The 25888-nt window shown below is 40.9% G+C and overlaps 1 protein-coding gene across 5 annotated transcripts in view; it reads left to right on the top strand.

Moving 5' to 3' along the window:
* Positions 1–1891: 1891 nt before the first annotated feature.
* CNTRL (centriolin) overlaps positions 1892–25888 on the top strand; it is a 35518-nt gene continuing 11521 nt past the window's right edge. For 2 of the 5 annotated variants that reach the window (XM_068155831.1, XM_068155834.1), the window contains exons 1-30: positions 1892–2138; positions 3686–3941; positions 4366–4499; positions 4974–5104; positions 6364–6505; positions 7322–7508; positions 7607–7800; positions 8609–8665; positions 9519–9638; positions 10483–10708; positions 11163–11272; positions 11988–12182; positions 15098–15251; positions 15907–16127; positions 16810–16986; positions 17071–17205; positions 17993–18138; positions 18533–18713; positions 19637–19816; positions 20110–20289; positions 20810–20926; positions 21333–21477; positions 22233–22372; positions 22859–23042; positions 23353–23663; positions 23972–24180; positions 24374–24566; positions 24865–24995; positions 25115–25255; positions 25365–25491. In XM_068155831.1, coding sequence (XP_068011932.1) covers positions 3719–3941; positions 4366–4499; positions 4974–5104; positions 6364–6505; positions 7322–7508; positions 7607–7800; positions 8609–8665; positions 9519–9638; positions 10483–10708; positions 11163–11272; positions 11988–12182; positions 15098–15251; positions 15907–16127; positions 16810–16986; positions 17071–17205; positions 17993–18138; positions 18533–18713; positions 19637–19816; positions 20110–20289; positions 20810–20926; positions 21333–21477; positions 22233–22372; positions 22859–23042; positions 23353–23663; positions 23972–24180; positions 24374–24566; positions 24865–24995; positions 25115–25255; positions 25365–25491 — 4791 coding nt within the window. In that variant the 5' untranslated portion in view covers positions 1892–2138; positions 3686–3718. Of the gene's footprint in view, positions 2139–3685; positions 3942–4365; positions 4500–4973; positions 5105–5541; positions 5658–6363; positions 6506–7321; positions 7509–7606; positions 7801–8608; positions 8666–9518; positions 9639–10482; positions 10709–11162; positions 11273–11987; positions 12183–13604; positions 13917–15097; positions 15252–15906; positions 16128–16809; positions 16987–17070; positions 17206–17992; positions 18139–18532; positions 18714–19636; positions 19817–20109; positions 20290–20809; positions 20927–21332; positions 21478–22232; positions 22373–22858; positions 23043–23352; positions 23664–23971; positions 24181–24373; positions 24567–24864; positions 24996–25114; positions 25256–25364; positions 25492–25888 lie in introns of those variants that run through there. The other 3 variants (XM_068155832.1, XM_068155833.1, XM_068155835.1) reach the window with 3 other exon arrangements.

Here is a 25888-nt window from a genome sequence, read left to right as displayed (position 1 = left end):
CAGTCTGCATTAAACTGCATTTGGCTTCTGCTGTAGACGAACAGAAATACTTTTCACTCACAGTTAATAATTAATTGCAGATCATGTTTTACTAAAACCTTGTTGCCCCCTCCCAAGGAAGGTAGAACAGCTAAACTGAAGAATGTTTTAACTTAGGATTACTCTGGATAGATTAAAAAACTGAAATCTCATCACAGCCTTAACTTTCTCTCCGATAGCTACACACAGACACAAAAATATTTTCACAGCAACCAAAGAACCCCAAACAGGCAAAGAACAAGATTGTTTGTCATTCAGGAAATAATAGTTATTTAAATCAAAGTGATTTAAAATTTGCATCTGAAGGAATAAATCCATTTGAATCATAGCAAACATAATGCACTGATCTGTTTAGACCAGGTGTTGCCATTATTTTTATCCTTGTTTTTTGCTTTGAAATAACTCTTCACTTGCAAATATCTTTTAGCCCTTTATGTTCTTGATTATGACAACTGAGTGCTTCCATTACAAATAAAACTGAAGAATGAAAATATTAAGGTGCACTGCATCTAGAACACGTACTATTTTAAACAGCATTTGCAAAACAAAACCAAACAAAAAGCCCACTGGTGACAAAACCTTTGCAAGCTTGAGATGTAAGCATAGGACCTCAACACATGAGTTTATGTAAAGTCAAACTAAAGTTGTGCAAGGCTTCTGAAGTTAAAGCAAACAACACAGTTTACCTTTACGGGAAAGACTGTTTCTGATCAATAGAAAATTACAAGAAGGCCAACTGGGGCTTCTCAACAGATGTAATAAACTGTGAGGGAAGTAACAATATATGGAATAAAACCTTATAAAATGTGAAGTCCTCAATATTATTAAAAGTAATGCCTCAGTGTCTATGACTAAATATCAAAAAAGAGGAAAATTCATACATAGTGTGGGGTGTCCCTGCCTATGGCAGGGGGGTTGGAACTAGATGATCCTTGTGGTCCTTTCCAACCCTGACTGATACTATGGTACTATTAATTTTCCATGGGTGGTATGTAAACAAGAAGGAGCAAACAACGAAGAGCATTAAAAAAATACTTCAGAAACCTACCACTATTCTGAAACGGTTTAAAAATCTGATTACGTCCCTTTTCTACATTCATTTTGCCTAGCGATCCTGATCTCAGGAAAGCGTTTGTCACCAGAGCCGCTCAGGGGAAAGGGTTGTGGCGTCTCCTTCTCTGGAGACATTCCAACCCTGCCTGGAGGCATTCCTGTGTGACCTGCTGGAGTGATGATCCCGCTTTGGCAGAGGCATTGGACTTGATGATCTTTCAAAGCTTCTTCCAACTCCTAATATTCTGTGGTTTTTCAAACTTAGATTTCACATCTACGAGTGGAGATCCTGTACTAACACAGCACAAAATGGTTGCAAGAGATTTAAAGACCCCTGTGAAAAATGGTTGAAATTCAGGCTCACTGCAATTGAGTTTATCGTGATTAAACATACTTATTTCCAATGCTACAGGGTGTGTGTGCATTAGATCCATCTACGTACCATTCTACACGCATGTATTAACGGACATACAGCTAAAACACAAAGAACGAACGCCCAACATCAAAGCCAACCCCCAAAAGGAAAGAAGAAGAAAAAAAAAAAAGAACCCAGACAAAACCACCCACCAAACTAAACCAAAACTGCTATTTATACAGTCACTTAAGCTTTATTTAGAACAAAACTCTTCAAAACCTCCTCCCTCACAGCCGAGGCCGGGCAGGCACCGCCCGCCTCTGAGGCGGCGCGGCGGGAACGGCAGGGAAGCGGCGCACGCGCCGCAGGGCCCATGACCGGCGGGAAAGCTGCCCTGGGAGGGACCTGTCCCGTCTCGCCCCGCCCCGCCCCGGGCCCATTCACTCGTCACCGGCCAACAACCAGACAAAATGGCGTCGGCTCGGCCGCTCTGGATGGACTCTTAAAGGAGCCGCAGCACCTCGGGCCTGGAGGCTGGTAGAGAAGGCGATTGCTCGACGGAGGAAGAGAGGAGGAGGAGGAGAAGTGTGTTAAGTGCTGGTGCCTTCACTCTTAGGCCGCCCGGAGGCTGCCCTGCCCGCCACTGCCCACCAGTGCTCCGGTGTGAAGCGGCGTTACCATGTCAACGCAGGTAATCAAAGCGGTGCCTTGAGGGGAACCGCCTTCGGCGGGAACTGGGATCTCCTGCGGCGAGCATCGCTGCTCCCTGCTGTTTCACTGTGGGCTGAGGGCACAGTGCTGCCCGCGGCCCGGCCCCGCGCAAGGGAGCTCTGCTCGGGGCTCAGTCTGCGATCGTCATACTGTCAGGTGCGGGCCGGGCATGGTGGAGGAGGGCGAGAGGGGCCGGTGGCTCACCTGAGTCGCCCGCGGGTGGGGCGACCGCGGCGGGTGCAGAGCCGTTACCCGGGGGGTCGGGAGGGAAGGGGCAGCAGCGAGGACCCCTCTGGCGGGCCGCGGCGTACGCCCAGGGCACACCTCCGCGGCCAGGTCTGCTCAACGCTCCCCACTTCACCTCCTGTTACAACGGGAGACTTCAGGCGTGGTTTTTCTAGCTAAAGCCCGGTCTGTTCGCAAGAATCAGCATTAAAATGCCTGCCTGCTTCCCTAGAAGCGTGGAGAAGCTTCCTAGGGTAGCATTTCACTAGCATTTCATCATCTTTCTCCCTTTCTTGCTTCTTTCAGTCTCGTTCTTCTGGCTCTGAATGAGTGGTGCTCCCAAGAGCTAGGTAGAAGAGAGTGTCGCCTTGGTTTAGTCTTTTTCAAGATTCATGGGGGGGAAAGAAAAAAAAGCAAACGTTTTAATCAAGAAAATCTCAAGTTAGGAGACAATGTAATTACTCATAGCTGAAAGCTCCTTTAAAAGCCTATGATTCCGTGTTAAAAATGTGCTTTTTGTTTACTGGATCGAGGTTTTAGTGAAAAGCCTGTCAGCTGGAGATGGTTACTACAAGGGGGTTGGACACGTGGAACGCATCGTACAGGATTGTTCCTACACTTACCCCTAGGGAAATGCATTTGTCACTGGAGGAAGTTTCTGTTGACATTCTGTGGAATTTCCAGGCAGCCACAGAATAACTTGTTTGGAGCAAAGGGGAACACTGAAGGAATGCCAATGATAGACTGATTTATTTTTTTTTTTCTCTCCCTGCCCCCATTTTTTGCTCTTTTATTTTGCTTGTATTCACTCTTCTAGCACAAAATGGGTGATTTTTAGCTCTGGTAGAAACAATCGAAACAAGTCTTCTCATTTCTGCCTTCTGCCAGCTGTGTTAGTCTGAGTTGAGATTATGTCCAGACCTAATAGACTTTGTGTAAACCACGAATTGCAGAACAGTTCCCAAGATGAGTTGCAAACCAGAAAGTAGTTCAGCCAGTTCCTAGTGTGCTGTAGAATGGTGTGGGTAAACACTTGTACTACTCTTCCAGATATGTTAGCCCATGAAAACTGGAGGCTGTCACCCACTGGAAGATTGGCTTACATGTGATTTTGTCACATCATGTCATTGTTGGAAATAGTTTCCAAGGACATTTCCAAAGGACAATTTTTCAGATATCACTTCTATGATGTCCCAAACCCTATCATCTGAGGTGATGAATTGTGTCATTAAGCACCTTTGTTGGAATGCACACTAAGTTTTAGACTTCTGTACAAACTAATGTTTAATTCTCTTCTTCCAGATATTGGTCATATGATATTCTGTATTTTTGGCAATGAAGAAAGGCTCCATGAAAAAAGCATTATGTAGAAACCCACAGAGGTCAGCTTCTCGGACACCTAGTCCAATGTCTCCTGTCAGTTCAAGTACCAGATCGCCATCTCCTCTTGGTCAACAGACATCTCCATCTGCTTGCAAAAGCATGGAGCAGCGGCACCAACAACTTGATATTACAGCAGAAAATTTAGAAGCTGCTTTTGAGTCTAAGTTTCATAAAGGTATTGTATAAATAACTGCTGGTATAAAAGTACATGCTGAAAGCATGAAAAAGGCAGTGTTCTGTGAACTGTGTGATTAAAGATGTGTGATCTGTTGGCAAGAATCCTGAAAAATGTGCTTTGGACTTTTGACACTCCAGTGTGGAAATGATGGTAATGAAATCTGTGTAATGAGTGTTTTCCTCCTTACATTCTTTGGTGGGGAAAGATGGAGAAAGGGAGATGTGTGCTGTGCCTTTTTCGAAGGGCTGTAACCACTTTAACGTGTCACTTCCTGTAAATGCTGCTGGTGTACTGCTACGTCTTTTCATCCTCTGGGGGGAGGAGATAATTTTCCATTTTTCCCCAGTATTAAATGTGAAGGAAAAGAATTCAAGTCACCCTTTTTTCACTACTGACAGTAGTTTTCTCTGTTTAATTTCAGATGAAAATGGTGTTAGTCCAGGAGTCAGGTACATTACCGAACCCCTTATAAAAGGTCTGTCTAAACAGGAAAACTTGACATGTATAAGCTCACTAAATCTTTCAACCCCAAAGACTGGAGAGAAGAAATTTAAGGTATGTCTGAAAATGGTAATTAACCCAAGTTAAAAATTAATTTTGATTTTATATTTTTAGTAAGGGCCTAATGGTATGTGGATATAAACAGCTACATTCTAATTATGTTAGCCTAGTTCTACAAGCAGCTACTGTCAAAAAAAACCCCAAAAGCCAAACCTGTCAGTGGAGAGTTGTGCAAAAGAAAATTTGGATCAGTTAGGATGAAGTTCAGAGCACCATTTGTGGCTTTTGGATTGTGCTAGTTTCTTTCATTGTGTAGATGAGACTGGTCCACTCTGAATTTAAGACCTAGTTTTCTTCTTTCCAGCACTACAGTAGGCTGTACCTAAAGCAGAGTGAATGCAATAATTAAACTGATTTAAAAAGTATATATTTTTTTAATGAATAGGTCACTGTTAAGAATAAAAATCTGCCTTTCTCTTTAAAAAAAAAAAAGCTATGATAATAAAGGTTTAATTTTCTGTTCTTTAGTATGTAGAAAATTTGGAAAAGTGCTCCAAACTAGAGTCACTAAATCTCAGTAACAATCAGATAGAGAAGATTGAGAAGTTGGATAAACTGCTGAAGCTGCGTGAGCTCAACTTGTCTTGCAACAAGATCAGGTAAGCAGAAACACTGATGGTTTGGTAAGCCCAGATGCTTAAGAGAGAATGTCAGTTTTACTGTAAGTGCTCTCTTGGATGTGAGCATTTAAGGTGAATTTCCCATCAGTTACATATGAAGAGATTTTCTTAAGCTCTTAGGTATTATAAGGTTAATAGTTCTGAGAGGAGCTGTTAGCATACCATGGCTGCAGTTAAACTTGTTTACCTAGGAGACCAAGCCAGAAATGCAAGTTTCCAGGTGCCATAATGAAGCATGTGCAGTAACACAAATTAAATGCATTCCTAAAATTAATTAAACTTTTACTTTGTATTATTACAGTAATTGAAGAAGTTTTCCTTTAGGAGAAAAATTGACTGGGCAGGCCATCAACTCATTAAATTGCCTGTTTCACTGTTTGGAGAGCCTGGTGTCTTGGCTGAGTGGTATAAAAATGTTGAAGGGAAACAGTTCAGCCTACAGCAAGATTCTTTCTTTCTTTACATTTTTCTGTTAGTGAATGGTGATCTGTACACGAGCCTGACTTTGCAGTAGAGAAGTTAACAACAGGAAGTAAGCAAGACCCCAGCATTTCTATATGTTGCATTCACACCACTTCCTCTCTCTCAACAGGAACTGGAAGGATCAGAGTAGCTCTTAGCTACTGCTGTATGTTTTCAGATTTTACTAACGCACAGTTGGTTCCTACTTAAATACTATGGTCACAAGAGCACAGTCTCCTATACTTTGATATAACACTCCTATATTTAGATAAATGCCCAAGTAAGCTAAAACTAAAACTTTGCATGTTTCCCTCATTAGCTATTTAGTGTTTAAAAAAAACCACTAAAAAATGTAGTCTTGCATGCTGTCACTTTACAGTTGATCCTTGCTCTGTATGGAGAAAAACCCCCAAACCTAAAATATCTCTATTTTGGTTCATCTGTGTCCCATGACATTCTCTGGAGAAGCAGAAGAAATTGTACATATTAAGATCAAATTACCACACTAAAATAATATTAAAATGAAAATATGTACAAGGTCTTACTCCAGTGAGAAAGTCTTGCTATGAATTCTTTTCCCTTGTCTAAATGTAGTACTTGGAAGCAAGCTGGTGTAATTTAAGGGGAATTGAATCCCTTGCAGTAAACAGATGCTTTTCCTAATCTCTTGGATGATAGTTATTTGGTGAAATGTCTTGCTGTAGTTTATCTGTAACAGCTCAGTTACACTGTCAATTTGCCATGGCTGGTAAGTTCTGTTTTCTTCTTATTTTCAGTAAAATTGAAGGTATTGAACATATGCAGAATCTACAAAAGCTGAATCTTGCTGGGAATGAGATTGAGCACATTCCTGTGTGGGTTGGGAAGAAACTGAGATCCCTGCGCATCCTCAATTTGAAACGGAATAAACTATCATCAGTAAGTGATTATAGTGAGGAACAGTAATTGCTCCTGATCCTTTCATGAGGTGAACTGGTATATTTACATTGATTACCTTACTCTGAATGATTGCTGAGTGTCTTTCCACAAAGTCTGTTGAGAAACACAACTGTTGTAAGCCTAATTGAGCTGTCTATCAGAAACTCGTTTTGTGACAGGTGTTCAAAGCATAAACCTGGACTCTGTTGTTCAGGAAAGGGAAAGGTTTTAGAGACTTGGGAAAAACTTGGTGAAAATGCAGACACTTGTGCATGCTATTGGTGGTGTCCCTTATCATAAGTTAATGATACAGTTTTGGAGACCTATAAATAATCCATTTGCTTGTATTATGTGTTTAGGACATGACTAGATTTACTTCTGCTGCCCAGGTTAATTTCCATGTTTTGCAACTACACAAGGGTGTCTGTGAAATGAGATCACTTAATACAACTCCTGAAGGAGTCATGCTACTCTGGAGGAGAGATCACTAGCTTTGAGTACTCCTCATGATAAAAACTCCCCTTTCTTTTTAGTCTGAGAGGTGGAATGTTGTACATATCCCCAGGCCTTGTTATCTTGACATTTTCGAAGTCAAGCTTGATTAAAGTTGGCACTCCTTATTTCTCCTATGAAAAAAATACCAATCTGATTTTTAGGAAGTTACTTTAGTCATAGTACTCTGTCTTTATAAGAATCACTGAAATAGATCCTTTGAGGTGAACCTAACGTTAAGACAGTACGGACACTCAGAAATTCAATAATAGGGGTGGATCTTGAAAGGATGCCTAATCATTGTTCCATTTCTCTTTGATGTAGCTCCAAGATATAGCTAAACTAAAGCCTCTACAAGATCTGACTTCTCTATTCCTGGCTGATAATCCAGTTGTAAGTCTACCTCACTACCGCTTGTACACCATATTCCACCTGAGAGCACTGCAAAACTTGGATGGACAGCCAGTGACAAGCCACGACAGGAAGGAAGCTCTAGAGAGGTTTAATTTAGGTAATGGTGATTTGCTAGAATTCTAGTAAATTACACCACATTAAAGTTGAGATGGAAAGATTTTCTATTTGAATGTTTCTGTTGCTTTTGCTTCTCAGAAGAGATAGAAAAATTAGAAAGAGAGTTGGAAAATGCAGTAAAAGAGATGGAGGATCTTAAACTTAACCAGTCCAAAGTGCTTGAACAACTTCGCCATCAAGATGAAGTCAACAAATCATTAAAAGAGAAGTCTTTGCAACAGAAACAAAGCTATGAAGACCTTCAAAGGTACCTGGACACCAAAAATGAACTGGTAAGACAGCTGGAATAGCTCTTTTGTGAGAAACAGTTGTTAGTGTAAGAGCGCAGGGGGCTGGAGATTTATCTTTAAGAGAGACAAAGCTTAAGCATTTCAACTTGTAAAGAGTGACTATTCCTTGACTAGTTCTTCAGTATTCTCTTTGTGGCAAAAGTAAGTATATTGAACTAGCAGTCAGGATCAGTCTTGTAATTTATAGTTTATAGTAACTTATTTATTTGTCTCTAGTAATTTTGTTGGCTTGTTCAAAAACTTGTCATTTGATGAAAAGTTTAGTGTCCTCTGGCTGCTAAATTGCTGATGTGCTGAATCTCCTGTGTTGTTTGGACTTTTCCCTTATTGCAGCAGCACTTTAAAGATGGAATGCTTTTTCAAAAGCAAGACATGCATACAAGCTCTGTGTTAGTAATATCCCTTGGTGTTATTATTTTGGGTGAAGTCCCCTAGTTTATTTGTACTTCTTTCACATCCTCTTTGGTTTGACAGAGTATCTTTCATGGGTAGCTATAAGAAGCAAGAAGAGCCCTACCGACTTGAGAATGCTTGGTTGGGAATGACCTGGTGGGAACTTAATCTATGGCTTTTATTTTCCTTGTTGAACTCATCCTCTCAAACTTTATCCTTCCAAATTTCTGTAGCTGATACTTCTATAGCTGTCACTACTGGGAATACACACAGTAACCAGCAGCCTAACTTTAAAATGTAGCTTTCAGTACAGTGAGATTTAGCAGCATATATTTTTCCACTTAACCTGCTTTTAACCTTTAGATGACAAAGTTTGCTTGCTTCTTTCCTCCTTTAGCTGGTGTGTTGGTTTGTCACAGTTCCCTTTCCACAGTGCCTTTGTTCTTCACTAAAGGTAGCCCTATGGTGCTCCTGGGTCGCATGGTTGTTTTTATTTCTAGGATTCATTTGCATGTCTACTGAATTAGGAGCATTTGTATAAAGTGTTCCAGTGAGACATTATATTGACTGTGGCTTTTCTTGGTTTTGTGTTTTCTGTTCTCTGAAACAATTAATTTTTGCATGACATAAATCAGATTTTAAATGTCTCCCTTCAAGCCTTTCCTTCATTCCAGTCTGTTCTATTTCTTTCCCTCTGTTAGTCCTGCTTTCCACTGTCTATTGGAGTTTTGCTGCATGTTCTACCCCAGGTATTCATTGTGAAAAGTTGATTTAAAGAGAAATCACATGATGGACTTTTGCTTACCAAAAAAATAGATGATCCAAAACCTGAAAACCAAAGTAGCACCAGGTTAAGCTAAAATGAGAAGCATAAGCTCTGTGCACTTGACAATTGACATATTTTGTTTCTTTTCCAGACAATCAGAGTTAATAGTTCTCACTGCTCATTAGTAGCAGTAAATGCATTATTTGGCATAGAGTCTTCTGAAACATGGTACCCAAATTATTATCTTATCCTGTTAGTGATAAGTTTCTTGTCAAACCTTCGATCTGCATAAACTTCAAAGGCCTTTCATGTGATCCTTTGTGTTACAGTAATTCTTGTCTACTCTTAGTTGTTGTATTGTATCTGGTAATAAAGTTGCACCTTGTGATATTTAGGATTCAAAATGCACCATCTTAACTTTTTCTGCTGTGAGCTTTGTTTCAAAGTGAATGTCTTTGCCCTGCTCTCTGCTTAATTGAAATGTATGTGATAATGATGACACCTGAGTGAATGCAGCTTACTTTGTTCTCTGGTTTCTTAGCTAAAGCAGAAGACAATGGAGCTGACCAGGGCTTGCCAGAAGCAGTATGAGTTGGAACAGGAGCTGGCATTTTATAAGATTGATGCAAAGTTTGAGCCCTTAAATTATTTTCCATCAGAGGTAATAATTTTTAAATACTGGATCATTTCATTACTGTTTCTCTTGCTTTTCAACTTGGAAAATAGAAAACATAGTTTCTTTGGTTTTAATTCTCTACTAGATACATCTCTGTATAGAGTTATTAGTTAACTTTTATAATGAAATGCTTCCATTTTTTAACAGAATTGAACTAAACTGAATTTCAGTGACCCTTAGTGTCTGTTATTACCACACATGTTTGAGCTAGGTAGAGTCAGTGAACAAACATTTCATTCTGATTATTAGCCAAGCCTTCCAGCTTATTTTTGGAGGCCCTTTCACTTGGAGAAACTGCACAAGCCAGAACAGTCTTGAGTTAAATGGTATCAGAATTTCTGTCCTTTCTCTGGTGGTTTTTTCCTCCTAGTAGAGCTAAACTGTCATACCTGCAAAAAATGGTAGAGATGCCTGAATGAAAGCAGTCTGAACAAGAAATGCAAAGATCATTAACTATGAATGACCTTTAAAGTTATGTTTGAGTAAAGCTTACATGGAACAATGTGATGGGCTTAAATATAATTTCTATTACTCTTAAGCCTCACACCTGAAGAAAAATTCCTCCAGTTACATATCCACTTGCTTTGCCCATTTGCAGCAAGCTGATCAATCATACTCCAACTGGGGTGGTTTGTTTTTAACTCCTTTATAAAATAACAAGGATGTTCAAGTCCAAACAAGTCAAGTGTAGTCTGTTTCCTTCCAATTTTCCTAATTTCACATTGATTTTACTTTATATGCTTGTTAAGGGAGTTAAATGTATATTCTGAGTTGACTGCAGCCTTACTTCTGAGATGGATACAAAGACGTGTTGCTTCATGCCTTTCAGGATGTTGAGCTTGACAGTGTCCCTGGTGAAAGCCCATACATTGGTAAGGCCAGGTATAAAAGGAATATGTTCATAGGAGAAGGCTACATGGCTAGCAAAGCTCAGCAGGTGGAGATTGGAAAAATGCAACCAGATGGAGATGACTTCTCTAGGAAACCCCAGCTGAAATTGCGGCCCCAAACTGTGGATGAGCTACTAGAGGAGAAAGAAAGAAAGATCAGTTCAGGTAAAAATCTTAATTCCTATCAAATGAGATTTAAAATATGGGTATCAGTGGAGTTTATATTATGGATTATTAAATGCTTGATATGTTTGACATTAAAAAAAGTAATCAATGGTGTGTCAAAGGCTCTAAATTCTGTCATTTCTGAACACTGCTCGATGCATTTTGGGTCAAAACTTACAATTTTTAATTAGTTTTTTTACTATTTTAAGATAACTCAGGATGACAGGGCTGAATGTTATTGAAAAGAGGATGCTGGGAAGATTTCACAGTCCATTAATTGTATAAGACTCATTAAAACACTGTAGGCTGTTTTTGAGCAACAGGAATCTTTTAGCTTTAGTTCTCACTGCTGTAATAAAACATTCTGATTGTGTGTTAACAGAAAAATGCACATCAGTGTTCTACAGAACTCTCTAATGTGTTGGGGGGTTGTGTTGTTTTTTTTTGTCTGCAGCACAAAGAAAACTAGAAGAACTGCAGAGTGCAGTAGGAAATGCAGAACAACAACTTTTGAAAGTAACAGGGGAACTGCAACAACTGGAGGATGCTCTGGCTCAGAAAAAAGTATGCAAAGATGAATAGCATGAGAAAACATTTGAAGCAGCATTGATATAGAAAATAGAACTGATTTTTCTCTCACACTCTTTTGCATATGTAAATCCATTTGTCATGCATTGGAAAAGTCTTGCAGGCTTTGGATAGCTTCTTTATAAATAAGCTGTCAGTGTTTAGTGCAAATAATTGCAGCTAAACATGTTCCATGGGATGATGGTTGTTAAATGTCCACAGAATGCTTTGGAAGGACATAAATAGGCAGCAAGTGGACAGTTAGGGGTCAATGCATTACCCAGCAGGAGGCTTGGACTGCAATTTGAATGTATCTTCTCAGTTCCAAGAGCCATAACCTTATAGCTCCTTAAAGGTTTATTCAGCAGAACAGAAAGTAACAGAGGAGTGGTACAGCGTCATAAGCAGTGCTGATGGCACATGACATAATGTGTTCAGGAGTAAGGAAGTTTTACCCAGACTTCACATAATAGAACCATTTAGGTCAGAAAAGGCCTTGTAAGATATATTCTGATTTTTGTCTATTTTCCCTGTTTTTAGCAAATCCTATGAGTTTTTATCTTCAGAAAAGCCAGAAGGCTCAAGAGAATTAATAGATCATTTTTAGGCAACCTGTTAGGCTAAACTAGTCTGACTTAACATGAAAACAGTCTGTGTCACCTGTGTATATCCAATTCACCTGTTTTACCCAACCTCCTAATGCTGTCCCCAGATGTTACAGGCCAACAAGGAAGGTCTTGAGCAGCAGCTGAGTGAAAAGATACAAATCCTGCATCAGCTACGCAAGGAAGCTCTAGAACTGGAAAAACAAATGGAGAAACAGAAAAGAGAAATAGGGAAAAAACAGAAAGAGCTTGAAGAGTTGCAGAGTTCTCTTGCTTCAGTAAATCCTGAAGATCCAAGACATGTAAGTAAATCAAAATTATTATTTTTTTAATGTACTGAGAAGCGTAGTCAAGGATATTTTAATTCATTACCATTCAGTTCTGCCCATTTCATCAATTATTTTCCTTTGCTATTTATCAATCACTTAGCTGCTGTTGAAGAACATACAACTCCTCACAATTTAAAAGAGCAAAAAGCCCCAAACCAATTAACTCTGGTAAAACACTTGGGCAGCTCGTTTTCAGTGCAGCTGTACAGCACATTAAGAACAAGATCTTTATGCTTTGCCAAAACCTGCTGTGCAGAGCCTTGGGGATAATTTCTGTGTAAGAAACCCTGTAGGATCTAGCCTTGAACATTTGTGAAGCTCTGTGTACCTGCTGCAGACCTATAGCTGAAGCGCTGCTCTGTCAGAGAGCTCTTGCACTGGCACAAAAGTCTATAAAAGGTGGGCCTAGAAAAGGTGTCCAGAGGAGCAGGTGATGCTGACCTGGCTGAAGTGGTGACAGCTTGTATTAATAGTCCAGCAGGGTGTGAACTGCAGAAAGCTACAGGCAGCAGCAGCAGCTTTGTTACATTATAGTCCAGCATCCTAAACCTAGAATCAGTTTTCAATGAATAGTTCTAGTTCTGAGAAGATTCATAGCACCTTTTTGGTGGGATCTCATGCTGTCACATACAGTCCTGTCATTGCTGATAAATTCAACAAGGTCTCAGGCTGCACATTCCAGGGTCGGGGCGAAGCTGTATACACCAAGAGCAGCTCTAGCTTGATAGTCTCATTTTTTTTGATCTACAGGGAAGAAAGACTTGATTTCTGAGTTAACAACTGTGTTTGGGTACAGCAAATGTCTATAGGAATTAGAAATGACAGAATCACAGGATTGTTTTGGTTTGAAAAGTCCTTTAAAATCAAGTCTAACTGTTAACTAACTCTACCAAGGCTGATGCTAAATCATGTCCCTCAACACCACATCTCTTCGTCTTCTAAATATGTCCAGGCTTGGGGATTCAACCACCTCCCTGGGGAGCTTCTTGCAGTGCCTGAGAAACCTCTCAGGGAAGAAGTTTCTTCTAATATCCAATCTAAACCTTCCCTGCTGCAACTTGAGGCTGTTTTCTTCCCTCATGCCACTTGTTACTAGGGAGAAGAGAGCAACACACCCCTTTCAAGCACCTTCAACTTAAAATGAGTTAGAATTATTTTTACTGTAGTGTTTTAAGAAAGCTGATGCCATTTAAATGAGAGCCTTTTGGGTCATCTCGATGCTCCTGTGTATGCAAAGATTTTCCATGCCTGGCGCCTATTTTTGAGCTGAGGCCCTCAAACTCTTTTAAAAAATGCTTTTTTAATATATTATTTATTAATTTTCTCAGCCGTTGAGTAAGAGAAGGCCTGTACACGTTCCGGGCAAGCTCCCAAAGCTGCCGGCCAGCCCCTCGCAGAGGCTGAGCCCGGCCCTTCCCGCGGGCCGCCCTCGCTTCAAATCACAACACAGGAAGCGCCGGCCGGGGCCAACCGCCCGCCGAACGGCAACGGGGAACGGGAACGGGAACGAACGGCCCGGGCGGGCAGCGGAACTCCGGCCCCGCCGCTCCTCCCGGGCTGCGGGAGCAGGGGCGGACGGAGATCATGGGACGCGCTACTTGTTGCTTTCTGTGCTGAAGATACCGGTTCTGTAGTCAAATGAGCTCTAGATCTGGGGTGGGGCGTGTTGCAAATGCGCTCGGAGGAAGAAAAGACAAAGGCAAAGCTGTAAGTGTTGGGGTTTTTAAACTGAGCTCCGTGCCATTCGGCAGCTGCCGCTAAATGACTCGGGAGCGGCGCTTCTGCTCGGGTTTTACTGGGTGAAACTCCCCCTTCGGAAGCCAGATGGTCGTTTGTGTTTAACGAGGTGACAAGTTGAGCTGTGCGAATGTGAATGCTACAAGTGACTTCCGGTTCAATACATCCAAAGTGTAGAAAGTTCTGGTTTTCACCCATTCCTTCTGTTATAGGAGCAACTTGAGCAATCAGTGATTTTCCTGAGATGCTCTATTTAAAATTTCTACCGTTGGCTCAATTTATTTTGTGCTTTTTTCTTTTGAGTAGCAGAAAAACAAGCTGCTCAAAAAGTGAGCAGTAACTATTGTTTGTCAGGGCTGTAATTCTGTTTGTAAAATTGTTACTATAATTTATCATGATTATCATTCTGTTTGTAGAATTATTTTATGACTGCAGTTCTGTATTTTCCCAATTTTTCTGACAGCTGAGTTGTTTGTGGTTGATTGAATACCAGTGGGAAACAGAGCATTGTATTGTGGTGATAACCACAGTTTGTATGCAGCTGAAACAATCACCCTAATTCATACTAAATGCATCAAGTCCTGACCAGAGTCTGTGAGCTGTGGGGCAGTGCATTTCCCAGGGATGCTTAAAAAGCAAAATGAATCTCTTTTAAGTAAACCTTGGCTATAAAGTTGCCCTGATTGCTGGCTGCTCAGAGTTTTCCTTCGGGTGGTGACCTGACATGTTCTAAAGCATCATCTGCTGTGAAGGCAATGCAGGACGACAGGATTAAAGCTTCTGAAGCAATTCATGTTTGTTCTTGACTGAAAGAGAAAATAGAACAAAAAGTAAAAGACAGGAAGAAAGGTGGTAGCCCTGAGTAATCGTTCATAAGTGCAGGCTTTATTCATCGTGCCTGGGCAAGGGGGAGACTGCTCACAGTATTAGTCACACAGGGTGCTTGTCTATCTGGGGCTCTTTGGGGGGCAGTAATGAGGAAAAATAACCAAAGAACCCCCCAAAATAACCAAGCACCACAACACACACTGCACTTGTGATTTTTTTACTGCTGGTATAAGACATTGCAGAGCTGAGCTAAAATACTGACTGGGCTTGTTAAATCTGTGTTGACCTTGTCCCACATCACCCTTCCTAATGTTAATTTACAGGCTCACATGAAAGCACAAAAAGCCAGTAAAGAACAGCAGTTTGATGTAATGAACAAACATTACAGGCAGCTGGAGAGTCGCCTGGATGAAATGCTCTCTAGGATTGCAAAGGAAACCGAGGAAATTAAGGACTTGGAGCAACAGCTCACTGATGGTAAATGTTTCTTGTGCAGCCTGTTTTGTGTCTAGGCTAAGATGGCAATTGAATTGGGGGTTCAGATTTGTTTATCCTTGTGTAAATGAAATGCAGAGTGTGCAGGAAAAGGTTCAAAACCTTTCTCAACTGATCTGAAAGGAGGCTTTGGGGAATTTTTTAAATACTGTTTTTAATGATATGTTGTTCACCTCACCTTTATGTGGTTAAGGAATGTGGTTTACAGAGATGTGGGTTATTTGCTTGCTTGTTTTTTCTTAACATGGGGGTAAGTTGAAAACTGACTTACTAAGATTATGTATGCCTTTACTATACACCTGGTATGTGTGAGAGTAAATATCTCAGAAAAGCATATGAAAATAATAACTGGAACAAAATGGATATAAGTGTAGAGGTAGCAAAGATCTTGGGCAGTGGGCAGGAATGCACAAAGAACTGCAGGTTCTGTCTAATTAGGGCAGGTTAATACCATAATATGGAAACTCCTACCCTTAAAACACAGCACAGGCATTTTCTGGTTGAGCTCTACTTACTCCTTGTTATTAGAGATTTCAGTAGGTGAATGGCTTAGAGAAGATGAAGAAAGGCAGTTTTGTTTGTGTGATAAGCAAGTGTGATTTCCTGACAGTCTCAAATTTGTTTTGCATTTCTGCAGGTCAGATAGAATCAAATGAAGCACTGAAAAAGGATTTAGAAAGTGTTATTGCTGGACTACAGGAATACCTGGAGAGCATGAAGTGCCAGGCAAAACGGGCCAACGATGAATGTAAGGAGTTGCGGAAGGATAAAGAATCTTTGCTGCAGAGATTGGCAGATCTAGAGGAGGAGAGAAACAACCTGAAAATAGTTGCCATGGATGCAGAAAACATGCAAAAAGTAAGGCTCAATACTGTGTCTCTTCCCAAATTCAGATACCTAAAAATAAACCTTGGAAGAAGTAAATAACCAAACTGGGCATGGCAAAGCACGGTTCTTGGGTAGCATTTTGGACCTAACTTTGTAATGTAAATGTTTTTGCTGTAGCTTCAATTAGGATCTTCCCATAGACATTAGGAACAGAATTTGACCTTTAAAGCCAGTTGCAAGAGACATACAGTAGATGTGGCATTTTGTCTCAGAAATGGAGGTTTTACCTCTCAGATGTTGATGAAAATGGTTCTGTTCAGTGAATTGCATCAGTGAAAACTGGCAGGACGCTAGCTAAGGATGTGCACATCATGAGCTTGCACCTGTCCTATCACCAAGTTATTGGAGAACTGATGAATTTAATGCAAACCTTAATACCAGAGACAAATGTCTATCACTTTTTAAGTTGCACTTATCCTAACTTGAGTATAGATTTTTGTACAGTCTGTCACAACAGTGTCATTTGCCTCACCTCTGTATGTAGCAGTGCCACCTCTTTGCGTTTTAATGGTCAGTGAGTAGGGCTAGTGTCTCTGTTTTGATCTGTTTGCTGTCACACTGGTGATGAGTAACAGAGGAAGAGGGGCAATGTACTTTAAACAAATCCTGCCTCTCTGGAGTACTTATTTCTAATGTGAATATAAAATTCCAGGAAATTTCAATGCTAGAGGGGGCACTCCAGGAGCAGCAAGAAGCAAACGAATCACTTAGAGATGCACAAAGGGACAGCAGTGCCTACGAGGCTGAACTGGAAGCCCAGCTGAGAGACAGGGACACTGAAGCCAATCAACACAAAGAAGAACTGGAAAGACTGAAACAACTGAGCCAGGTGAGAACAGAGCTCTTGTGCTGCCCAAGGGATAATCTGTCCCAGGACAAGGGGTGACTGTAATAAGGTTTTCTGTGCTTGCAGAAGGAACTGTCAGCCCTGCAAGCTGAACTTGAAAAAGAAAGGCAAGCATTGGAGAATGCTCTGACCAAAGCACAACTCGCAGAAGAGAAGGAACAACAAAATTCTAAGCTGCTGTCTCAATTCAAGCAATTGCAGGTGACATATTTGCTGTATTTAAAACCTGACCTGATATGCTGTATGTTTCCCCACTCCCTCAAAGGGGAAGTGATCAGAATTTTAAAGGATTCTGTATTAATCTTGTTTGAAGTTCATTTTTATGACTTTTCTTCATTTTAGTTTTCTTGTGCAGAGACCCTACTCCATAGTCTTTCTGTCCTGTCTGCTAGACATTTAGATTGACCTTAGAAATGATTTCAGAGTTGTTCAGTTCTGGTGCCCAGGGATTGCTACATTGTTGTGTCTCAGTTCCCACAAGCTTCATGCAATAAACCCAAACTATCTGAATGCGGATGTAACAACTGACTCAATGCCTAAAGCAGAATTTATTGCCTCTGTTCAAAGCTATCATCCTGAGGAATCTTACTTACTTGTCACAAAACAATAATGGCATCCAAGTGCAACTGGCAACAGAGCTGTGATCCTTGAAGTCACAGGGATCTCATGAACTGCATAGGTAGTTTATGGAAAGGGTAAGATCATTTTTGAGCTGGCATTTAAATAACCTTTCAACATGAAGACAACTGAAAGGCAAAGATTGTTTGGGGTGTTCTTGTTTTGTTGATGATATTGGTTCAGGTCACAGGAAAAAAACCTGTTTGGAATCTATTTACAAAACAGAAATGATAAGAAACAACTCCCCCCTAATAAACAATAACAACAAACCCCTCCAACTGATCTAGATCTTCAAAACTCTGGCTTTTGTTGTTTGTACACGTTGGAAATTGTTGTGTGAATGGTATGGGTTTTGTGTTGGGTTTTTTAGGGAGACAACAATCTCCTAAAACAGCAGCTTAAAGATCTTCAAAATCAGCTGAATCATGCAGTTGGTAACTTGATTCATCCTGAGGAAGCCTTAGCTCGGATAAATGAACTCAAGCAAAAGCTTCAGACAGGAGTTGGAGAGATGAAGTGAGTAAAATATAACTATAAACAGTGTTGTTAGACTTGAGCATGTGTAAGTGGTTAGCACCAGGTACATGTGCTGCATCCTCCTGAGTGCAACTTGGGGCAGTTCAAGCATGAACTTAAGCACCCTGTTCTTGTTGAGCATCACCTGAGCTCAGTAAGTATAGTGCTGAGGGAAATAGATGGTACCTTTGTGCTTCACTGCAAGGGATGGGGCAAACTTTTCCCCTCCTCCCCAGCAACACAGAATGGTAATAAGGAGAGAATGGAATAAGTAGAGCCAGGGTGGAGCAGGTCTGTGCAGTGTAATATGTTCAGTGCTGCACCTTAATTAATTTGCTTGGTCTCATGATGTAAAATCAGTGGTTTTGTCTTGGCACCTGTCCTACTTTTTCAGATGTCGGAATCCAGGTGATGTGTTAGGGAAAAGCCTTGCAAATCTGCAGAAGGAATGCAATGACATCATTGCTGACGCTCAGAGGGAAAAGGAGAAAGCATGGGCTAGACAGAGGCAATTGCAGGAAGAAATGGCATCCCAGCAGGAAAAACTGGAAGAAGTACAGGAGAAATACAGACAGGCAAGTATCAAAAGCAAGAGTAAGACAGTTTCAGCTTAGTCTCAAAAATGTAACTTGCAGCTGAAGGATGTTTCACTACTGATGTACTTTTGCTACTCTCCATCTTTTAGGAGAGTAATTTTACTGAAGGTGGGCAAATTCAATACATTTGCTTGTCAAAAGCACAGTGCCAACACACACCAGAGCACAGTGCTGCTACTTGTGGTTAGAACAGGAGCAATACATGAATGTCATGTAGTAATTTTCATTCTAAAGAAACTGAATAAGTAGGCAAAAGCTTCTGAGGAGAGAAAACAAATAAGTGACCACTTCCACACTGTGTATACTGTGATATTCTGGTTAAAGCAGTGGAATACATCAGCCATTCTTACTTTCCTTTGAGTGTTAAATTGGGTACTGGACAGGGCACATGCTCCTTTTGCAACCTTTTGTTGTTTTTTATTATATAAAGCTTGTTAAAAAATGTGCTTTGGAGGAGAAGGGTTTAATGTGTGTTAAAAGTTCCATGAGCAACCTCTAATTTTAGCTGTATGACAACAAGAAGAGAACCACCTCCTGATGTTCATGTAACAAGGGGTCTGAATTTATTCCTTGTAAGTATTAGACCTTGTGATTTTTGCCTGATGATTTGGTGAATTACTATTTAGACTCAATTGTGTGTCTCAGAGGCAAAAAAAAAAAGAGTTGAATTATAGGTAGAAAAATAGAGCCAGTAACCTATTCTACTACCAAAATCATTTGGGCACTTTTGAAATGCAATAATTAGAGTGGCAAAGAATTTCTTCTTTCTTTCTCTTCTGGTCCAAATTATGCTGGTAACTGCACTTGCCAGAAAGCTGTTTCTTTGCATCACAGGTGGCTTTTAGGTGAAAACCCACACACACATTTCTGGCTACTCATTCTAACTTACTTTACTTTCTTAGGTTAAAGCTGAAAACAGGCAAAATAAGAACAAGGTCCATCAGTTAGAGAATGAAATCCAGCATTTACATGAAAAAATAAAGAGCATGGAAGAAATTCAGGGCCTTGCTGATCAGCAGCTGCAGGAGGCAGATGAAGAGAAGGAGACTATTCTTGCTCAACTGAAAGACTTAGCAAAGAAGGTAGGAATGAGTTAGGGCAAACCTGTGCACTCTGGCTGCTCATGACAAGAAGATTCAAAACATTCTGAATAATTTTGCTTTCTAAGATAGCTCAACTACAGAAAGGACCACAAAGGTTAAATCTTTCTTTCCCCTAAATTTTACTGGTTGTGCTTGCTTCAGGTCTTTTCCCTGTTACTTCTAGGCATAAGATACAAAATGGGATATGTATGGGGATAAGTGTCATAGCCAGCGGAAAGCCTGGCTTCCACGATGCTTTTCACTTACAGAACCTATTGTTTCCCTGATTCCAGAAAAAAATAGATGATGCCAGGGCACAGATGCAATTTGTCAGCCTAGATAAAGAGCTGAAGGAGTTGAAGAGATCAGTCATCACTTCAGACAAACTGGCAGCCACAGAGCTCTCCATTGCTAAAAATCAGCTGCAGGCTCTGCATGGGACTGTTCTCAAAATCAATCAGGAGCGAGCCGAGGTAAATGAATACTGATAATTAATTGCTTGTGTCTAATTAGTGGTTTCTAGTGCCAAATTCAGCTTCAGAGTTTTATTCTGAATTGCCCTGCTGCATAGGAGCTCCTGCTTCAGACAGAATCATCTTGAAATGCAGTAGATGAATGCCTGAGTAAGTCTGGGGATGGACAGGTGTGCTTGCTGTGTGTTAGTTAGGTGAAGGAGAGGCAGGTTTAACCTCTTAATAACTGAAGGTCATACAGTAACCAATACATTGTTACATAAGGGACTGTGAAAATTTGCTATTCCACCTCATGTATTTTAAATATGGACCCATTTTTGGCTGCATAGTAACATCTCCTCTGTAGAAATCCTGTAAGTTAAAACATTATTTTACATGAACGTTGCCAGTTTCTGGAATTCCAGAACAGACAAGTGCTGGTGCTCCTTCTTAGTCAGCTTTTCACAAAGCTGCATGAGACATCTGCAAACTTGTGAAATATTCTTGCACACTAAAGCTCAAATGAAAAATTCCCTTTCAGGAGATAGAGGAAGCTGAAGAGTTCTGTGCTAAGGCAGCTCGTGCAGCCCGGGATCTTGCCAGAGCAGAAGCAGAAATAGAATTGTTACAACAGCTCCTCAAAGAGAAGGAAGAACAAGTAGGTTGCAGTGATGTTTGCTCTGTATTGTACAAGAAGGATTAAACACTTAGTTATTTGTTCAGTGAATTTCTGAAATGCCATATTTAGAGGCTTCTCAGCTGTTCTTTCTCCTCAAGTTTTTCCCAAGTGACAGTTGTTCTTCCATCCTCTGACATCTGCCAAAGAACATGGGAACCTCACTGCCTCATGCAGCTGATTTTGAAGTAAAACTCACTTGCTAATTTAAATGCCTTTGTGTGGCAATGTCTGTAAACCTCAGTCACATGAAGGAGTGGGAAGAATGTTCTGATGCAGCAAGGGTACACCGAGTGTTTTTGTAGGAAGGGGTGGGCATGTTTGAAACAGTTTTAAGGCAGTCTCAACTGAAGCTCTTTGTTTTGATTTAAAGTCATGTTTTAAATAGTTTCAGCATGAAATGGAGAAAGCTAGTGAGAAGACTCTTGCATCAAGCTCTCAGAAGTTTGAAATGGATAAACTAAATGAAGCTGTGGAGCAACAAAAAGCAGAACTTGACCGTTTAAGGTGGTTGTTGGATAACATTGGGACAGGTAATCTCTCTTTCTCTCCACAGCATGCAGATAAGCATGGATGCAGAAGACTGAACTTACTTGGTTTCCTTGTTTTGTGATCTGAGAAGCTCCTCAGAGCTCTAGAAGGTTTTTTCAGGAATAAACTGCTGAGGGATCTTTCCTGTATGGTTCCTATACAGATACATCCAGTCCTTAAATCACTGTACTTGAGTGGATTCTCTGTATATTAAGCAAACAGCCAAAGTGCAGTTCTGTGAAGTGTATGGATGGGTTTTTGCTGCTTCAGACATGAAGAGTGAAGGAACTGGGTGGTTAAGGACTAGCACTTCAGGGTTCTAGCATTGCCTCTTGACCTGCCATGTGACCTTTGGAAATTGACTTAAATCTTTCTTTATTTTGAAAATCAGGATGGCAGTGTTTTAGTTTTTAGTTTGTACTAACAACACTTTGTCCAACTCTTAAGAGAACACTACTTGTGCTGTGCCTTCAGTTTACACTGCTCTAGGACATGGTCAGAGGTCTGTATGATAAGGAAAAATGAGCATCAGTACATGAGCTTGGATTTTGTATTTCTGCAGTCTTAAAATGACAAACAAGGGCCAGTGTGTATCCACATCACTATATAACAACCTTTAGTTTGTTTCCCCCAACAATTCAGCTTTCTTAAGACCCTTTCAGATTTAAGAGGATAACAATAAGGGGGAAAAGCTGAATGCAGTATTTATGACTTAACTGTTTGCCTTATATGTCTATAAACTCTGATTAACTTACAGGTAACAGAGATGAAATTGACAACTTGCAAGATGAAATTGCAGCACTCAAACACATGCTTTCAAACCAGAATGATTACATCAATAGCATAGCAGATCCATTGAAAAGGAGGGGATACTGGTATTACATGCCCTCATCACAGGTTAGAAACAAAAACACTGTTATGTGGAAAGCCATTTGATGTGGGAAAGTCTGTTCTGCACTTGCTGAGTCTGGAAGAAACATAAGAAAAAATATTAGCTGGCATGTTAGGAGACATCCTGAAACAACAGACAGACAAATGTTCCCTGATAAAGCCTGGTGCTGTGTGGTAATCTGCTGAATGTAATATTTGGAGACAACTATTCCAAGTGCAGTAATGTAAATTAATTTAGGGAAAGGCTAAAAGAGGACATTACAGACAAACAGTTAGTGCAGAGCAGTGTTTGTTTGAACAACATTTCTTTTGAGTTCAAATTGTTCTCTTCCAAAGTAGCATCATGCTCAGAAGCAAGGGAAAGCAGAGTTATGTACATCCTGTTCTTGGGGGGGGGAATCAATGCTTTAGAAATGCCTACAACAAATATTTTTTTCATGATTTGTCATTTCTAGCTGAACACATACAGGTTGGTTTTGGTTTTTGCTTTAGGCTTCCACTCCTGCTTCCCGCAGCACGAAAGACTCTGGCATTTGTTTACTCTGTGGCACATCCCCGCCAGGAAGAGGGAGTGGTCAGGACAGGCAGGGCAGGAAGGAAGACCTGCCCAGTCAAGGAGGCTGCTGGGTTTATTCACCAGTCAGAAATAGGTTGCCCAGAGCAAATTCTGATAAAGGTAAGTCAGTCTCATGGTCTGCAGAATGTTTAGGAGCCTACTAAAGATGGATAGCCATGAGGTCTGTGGTGACAGGTTGGACTTGATGATCCTCGAGGTCTCTTCCAACCTTTGTGATGCTGTGAGCTCCCAGTGAAGTTACCTGTGCACATGAGTGAACTACAAAAGTTGATCACTGTTGACCTCCTTAATCACCTTCAGCAGCATTTGTTACATTTTTATGTTACACAGAATTTAAAATTGCATTGGAAGAATATTTTTTTACTGAAAATAATTATTAAAACTGCCCTTTTCTTACATTTCTGTAAAGATAGAAGAGCAAATGAAGATGGTGAAGGAAAGGAAGAAGCTCGTGTTCCTGAGGAGCCTCCCTTTGTACCACCCCCTGGAACAGTTATCTACACGGTCCTTCCAGATGGTAGCCCTGTACCTGAGGGAACTGTGGCTTATGGCCCTCCTCCTGCAGCACCAAGTGGAGCTTCACTTGCTCCTGGGTCTGTTATTTATGGCCCACCTCCTGTGGGGGCCCAGGTTGTTTATGGCCCTCTTCCTCCAAACTTCACTGTCCCCCTGGTCCCTGTTGGAGTGCTTCACTGCAATGTGCCTGAGCATCACGATTTGGTAAGAGACCGAGCTGTAAGCTGCAGGTTTAGCCACAGGCAGCTGACTTACAAAACAGATTAGGAACATCTTTTAATTTCACAAAAAATGCAAAACCTTCTCATTTTTACTGATCAGATTAGTCTAGCTTGGGAAAAAAAAAAGTAGTAAATTAAAAAATCCTTGCTGGGGAGGTTTGGATCTGAGAGGGGTTGCTGAGAATGCTGTGCCTCAGTGCTGGTCTTGGCTGTCTGTAGCTGCTCCTGTGGCCCAGGAGCAATGCAACAGAAAATAGGTCTTGATTTTGTTGTTCTGCTTCCTGTCTGTAGGAAAGTGAAGTCACAAGGCTGGAAGACACTGTGTGTTATTTAAAGTCTCAGAAACGCAAAGAGAAATGGTCAGAGGCAGCTGAGCATAAATGCAGGAAAGAGGTGGAAAAATTGCATCAAAATGTGGAAGAACTTCTGCAGGAAAGAGAGGAGCTGGAACGGGAAGTAGCAGAGCTACGCCAAGCAGCTCAGAAACGTACCAGACGCAGGTGAGGGTTGCACTGGGCTGCAAGGGAAGGAAACTTCTTCTGTTCCCCAACAAAAGTCAATTTTGACTCATTCACCATCGATGTAAACATGATGTAAACAGACATGTAACATGATGTAAACAGAAATTCAAGAGGCTCTGGGCCGCTGGCATTTTGTTTCTTCATTTCATGCCTTTCCCCCTGACCCTTTTAGGGACTTCATTGAAGGGTATACTGATGACCTGATTGCAGAACTGCAGGTAGAGAAGTCTCTTAGACGTCGTGAAGACATTGCGGATGAAATTGAATGTCTAGAGAAGACTCTTCTGAAACGACGAGCAGAGCTTAGAGAGGCAGACAGGCTGCTTTCAGAAGCTGAAGTGGAACTTGGGAGCACAAGGGGGAAAGTAAGTAAAGCCATAAGTCTGAGTGCAGAAGGATTTATGTGTGTTAGACTAAGCAGAGGATTTTTGTTTGTCTAAGCAGTTTACTTTCACTTGGATAACCTGTGCTAAAAGAAAATGCTTCAGTTGTTGCTAAGGAGAAGGAAGCTTTTCTGCTCCTTGGTATAGGGCAGGAGAAAGCTCAGGTGGCATATTCAAGCCAAGGGGAGGTGGTCTTTAAACAGTTAACCTGCAGGTTATGAATGTGGAAAGCAATGAGGTGGGAATGTATTTTCTCAAGAATCTTCACTTCTTGCTCTAGACTAAGGACACTGTTCAGAAGTACAACCATGCCAAAGAGCGTTTGTCCTGTACTGAAACTGAGGCAAAGGAGCTGGAGCAGAGGGCTCAGGACATGGCTGTTAAACTGGTGAAAGCAGACCAGCAGCTAAGGTACACTCTTGTGGCTTTGTATCAATGGGGCATGAGGCTCTTCCAAATCACAAAACACTGCTTTTGGAGAGGGAGAGCAGTTAAAACGTTAATATTGAAAGCCATAAACGCTTCTTTAGGTTATTGCAGGCAGATACCAGGGATTTACAACAACATAAGAGGGAACAAGAAGGTATTTTGAAGGAAATCAACAAAATGGTGGCTGCAAAAGACTCTGAGTTCCAGTTGTTAAACCAGAAGATAGAAATGCTGACAGAAAGGTAAGTGGGTTTCATTTAGCATAAGCTGTGTTAGATAAACTAAAGATGTCTTCCTCCAATAGGCTACTGCTTTTTTTCTCCTGAATCATGTTTTTGTCCTTACTGGCAGTCTTCAGAAGCTTCAAGGGGATATTCAGGTTGCAGAAGGTAATGAAGAACATCACCTGCAAATCCTTAGAGAAGCAGAAAGCCTTCTTCAAGGCAAGAAAACTGAACTGGAAAGATTGAAAGATCAGGTAAGGCTTATCTCTGCCATTCTGGACTGTCAGTTTTGTTGGTTTTGGTGTAACTGAAAGCTGAGAAGAATCTTCAGTTTTGAACTGCCTTATCTGAAGAATTTAATTCTTGAGTTTATTTTAATGTTGGCTATTTGTGTTGTCCCTGTTTTGTTTCACAATATGATCCCCATCTTGCTGGTGTTCTGCATAATAAACACTACTGCAGAGTTCCCTCTGACAGCCCTTGCTGCATCTCAGAAACAGAAACAACTCCCTGAGGTACAGGACTGCACTGCCCAGACCAAAACTCAGGCTTTCAGTGTTGGCTTTCTTAGAGAGAAGTGAATGAAGCTCACTGCTCTGGTGGGGTCCTCCCACGTTATGATTCAGATCAGTCTCTGGCAGGGACAGCATG

Source organism: Melanerpes formicivorus, unplaced genomic scaffold (assembly GCF_026170545.1).
Source record: "Melanerpes formicivorus ecotype bairdi unplaced genomic scaffold, bMelFor1.0.p_v2 SCAF_33, whole genome shotgun sequence".
Lineage (NCBI taxonomy): Eukaryota > Metazoa > Chordata > Aves > Piciformes > Picidae > Melanerpes > Melanerpes formicivorus.
This window is presented reverse-complemented; position numbering and strand designations above follow the sequence as displayed.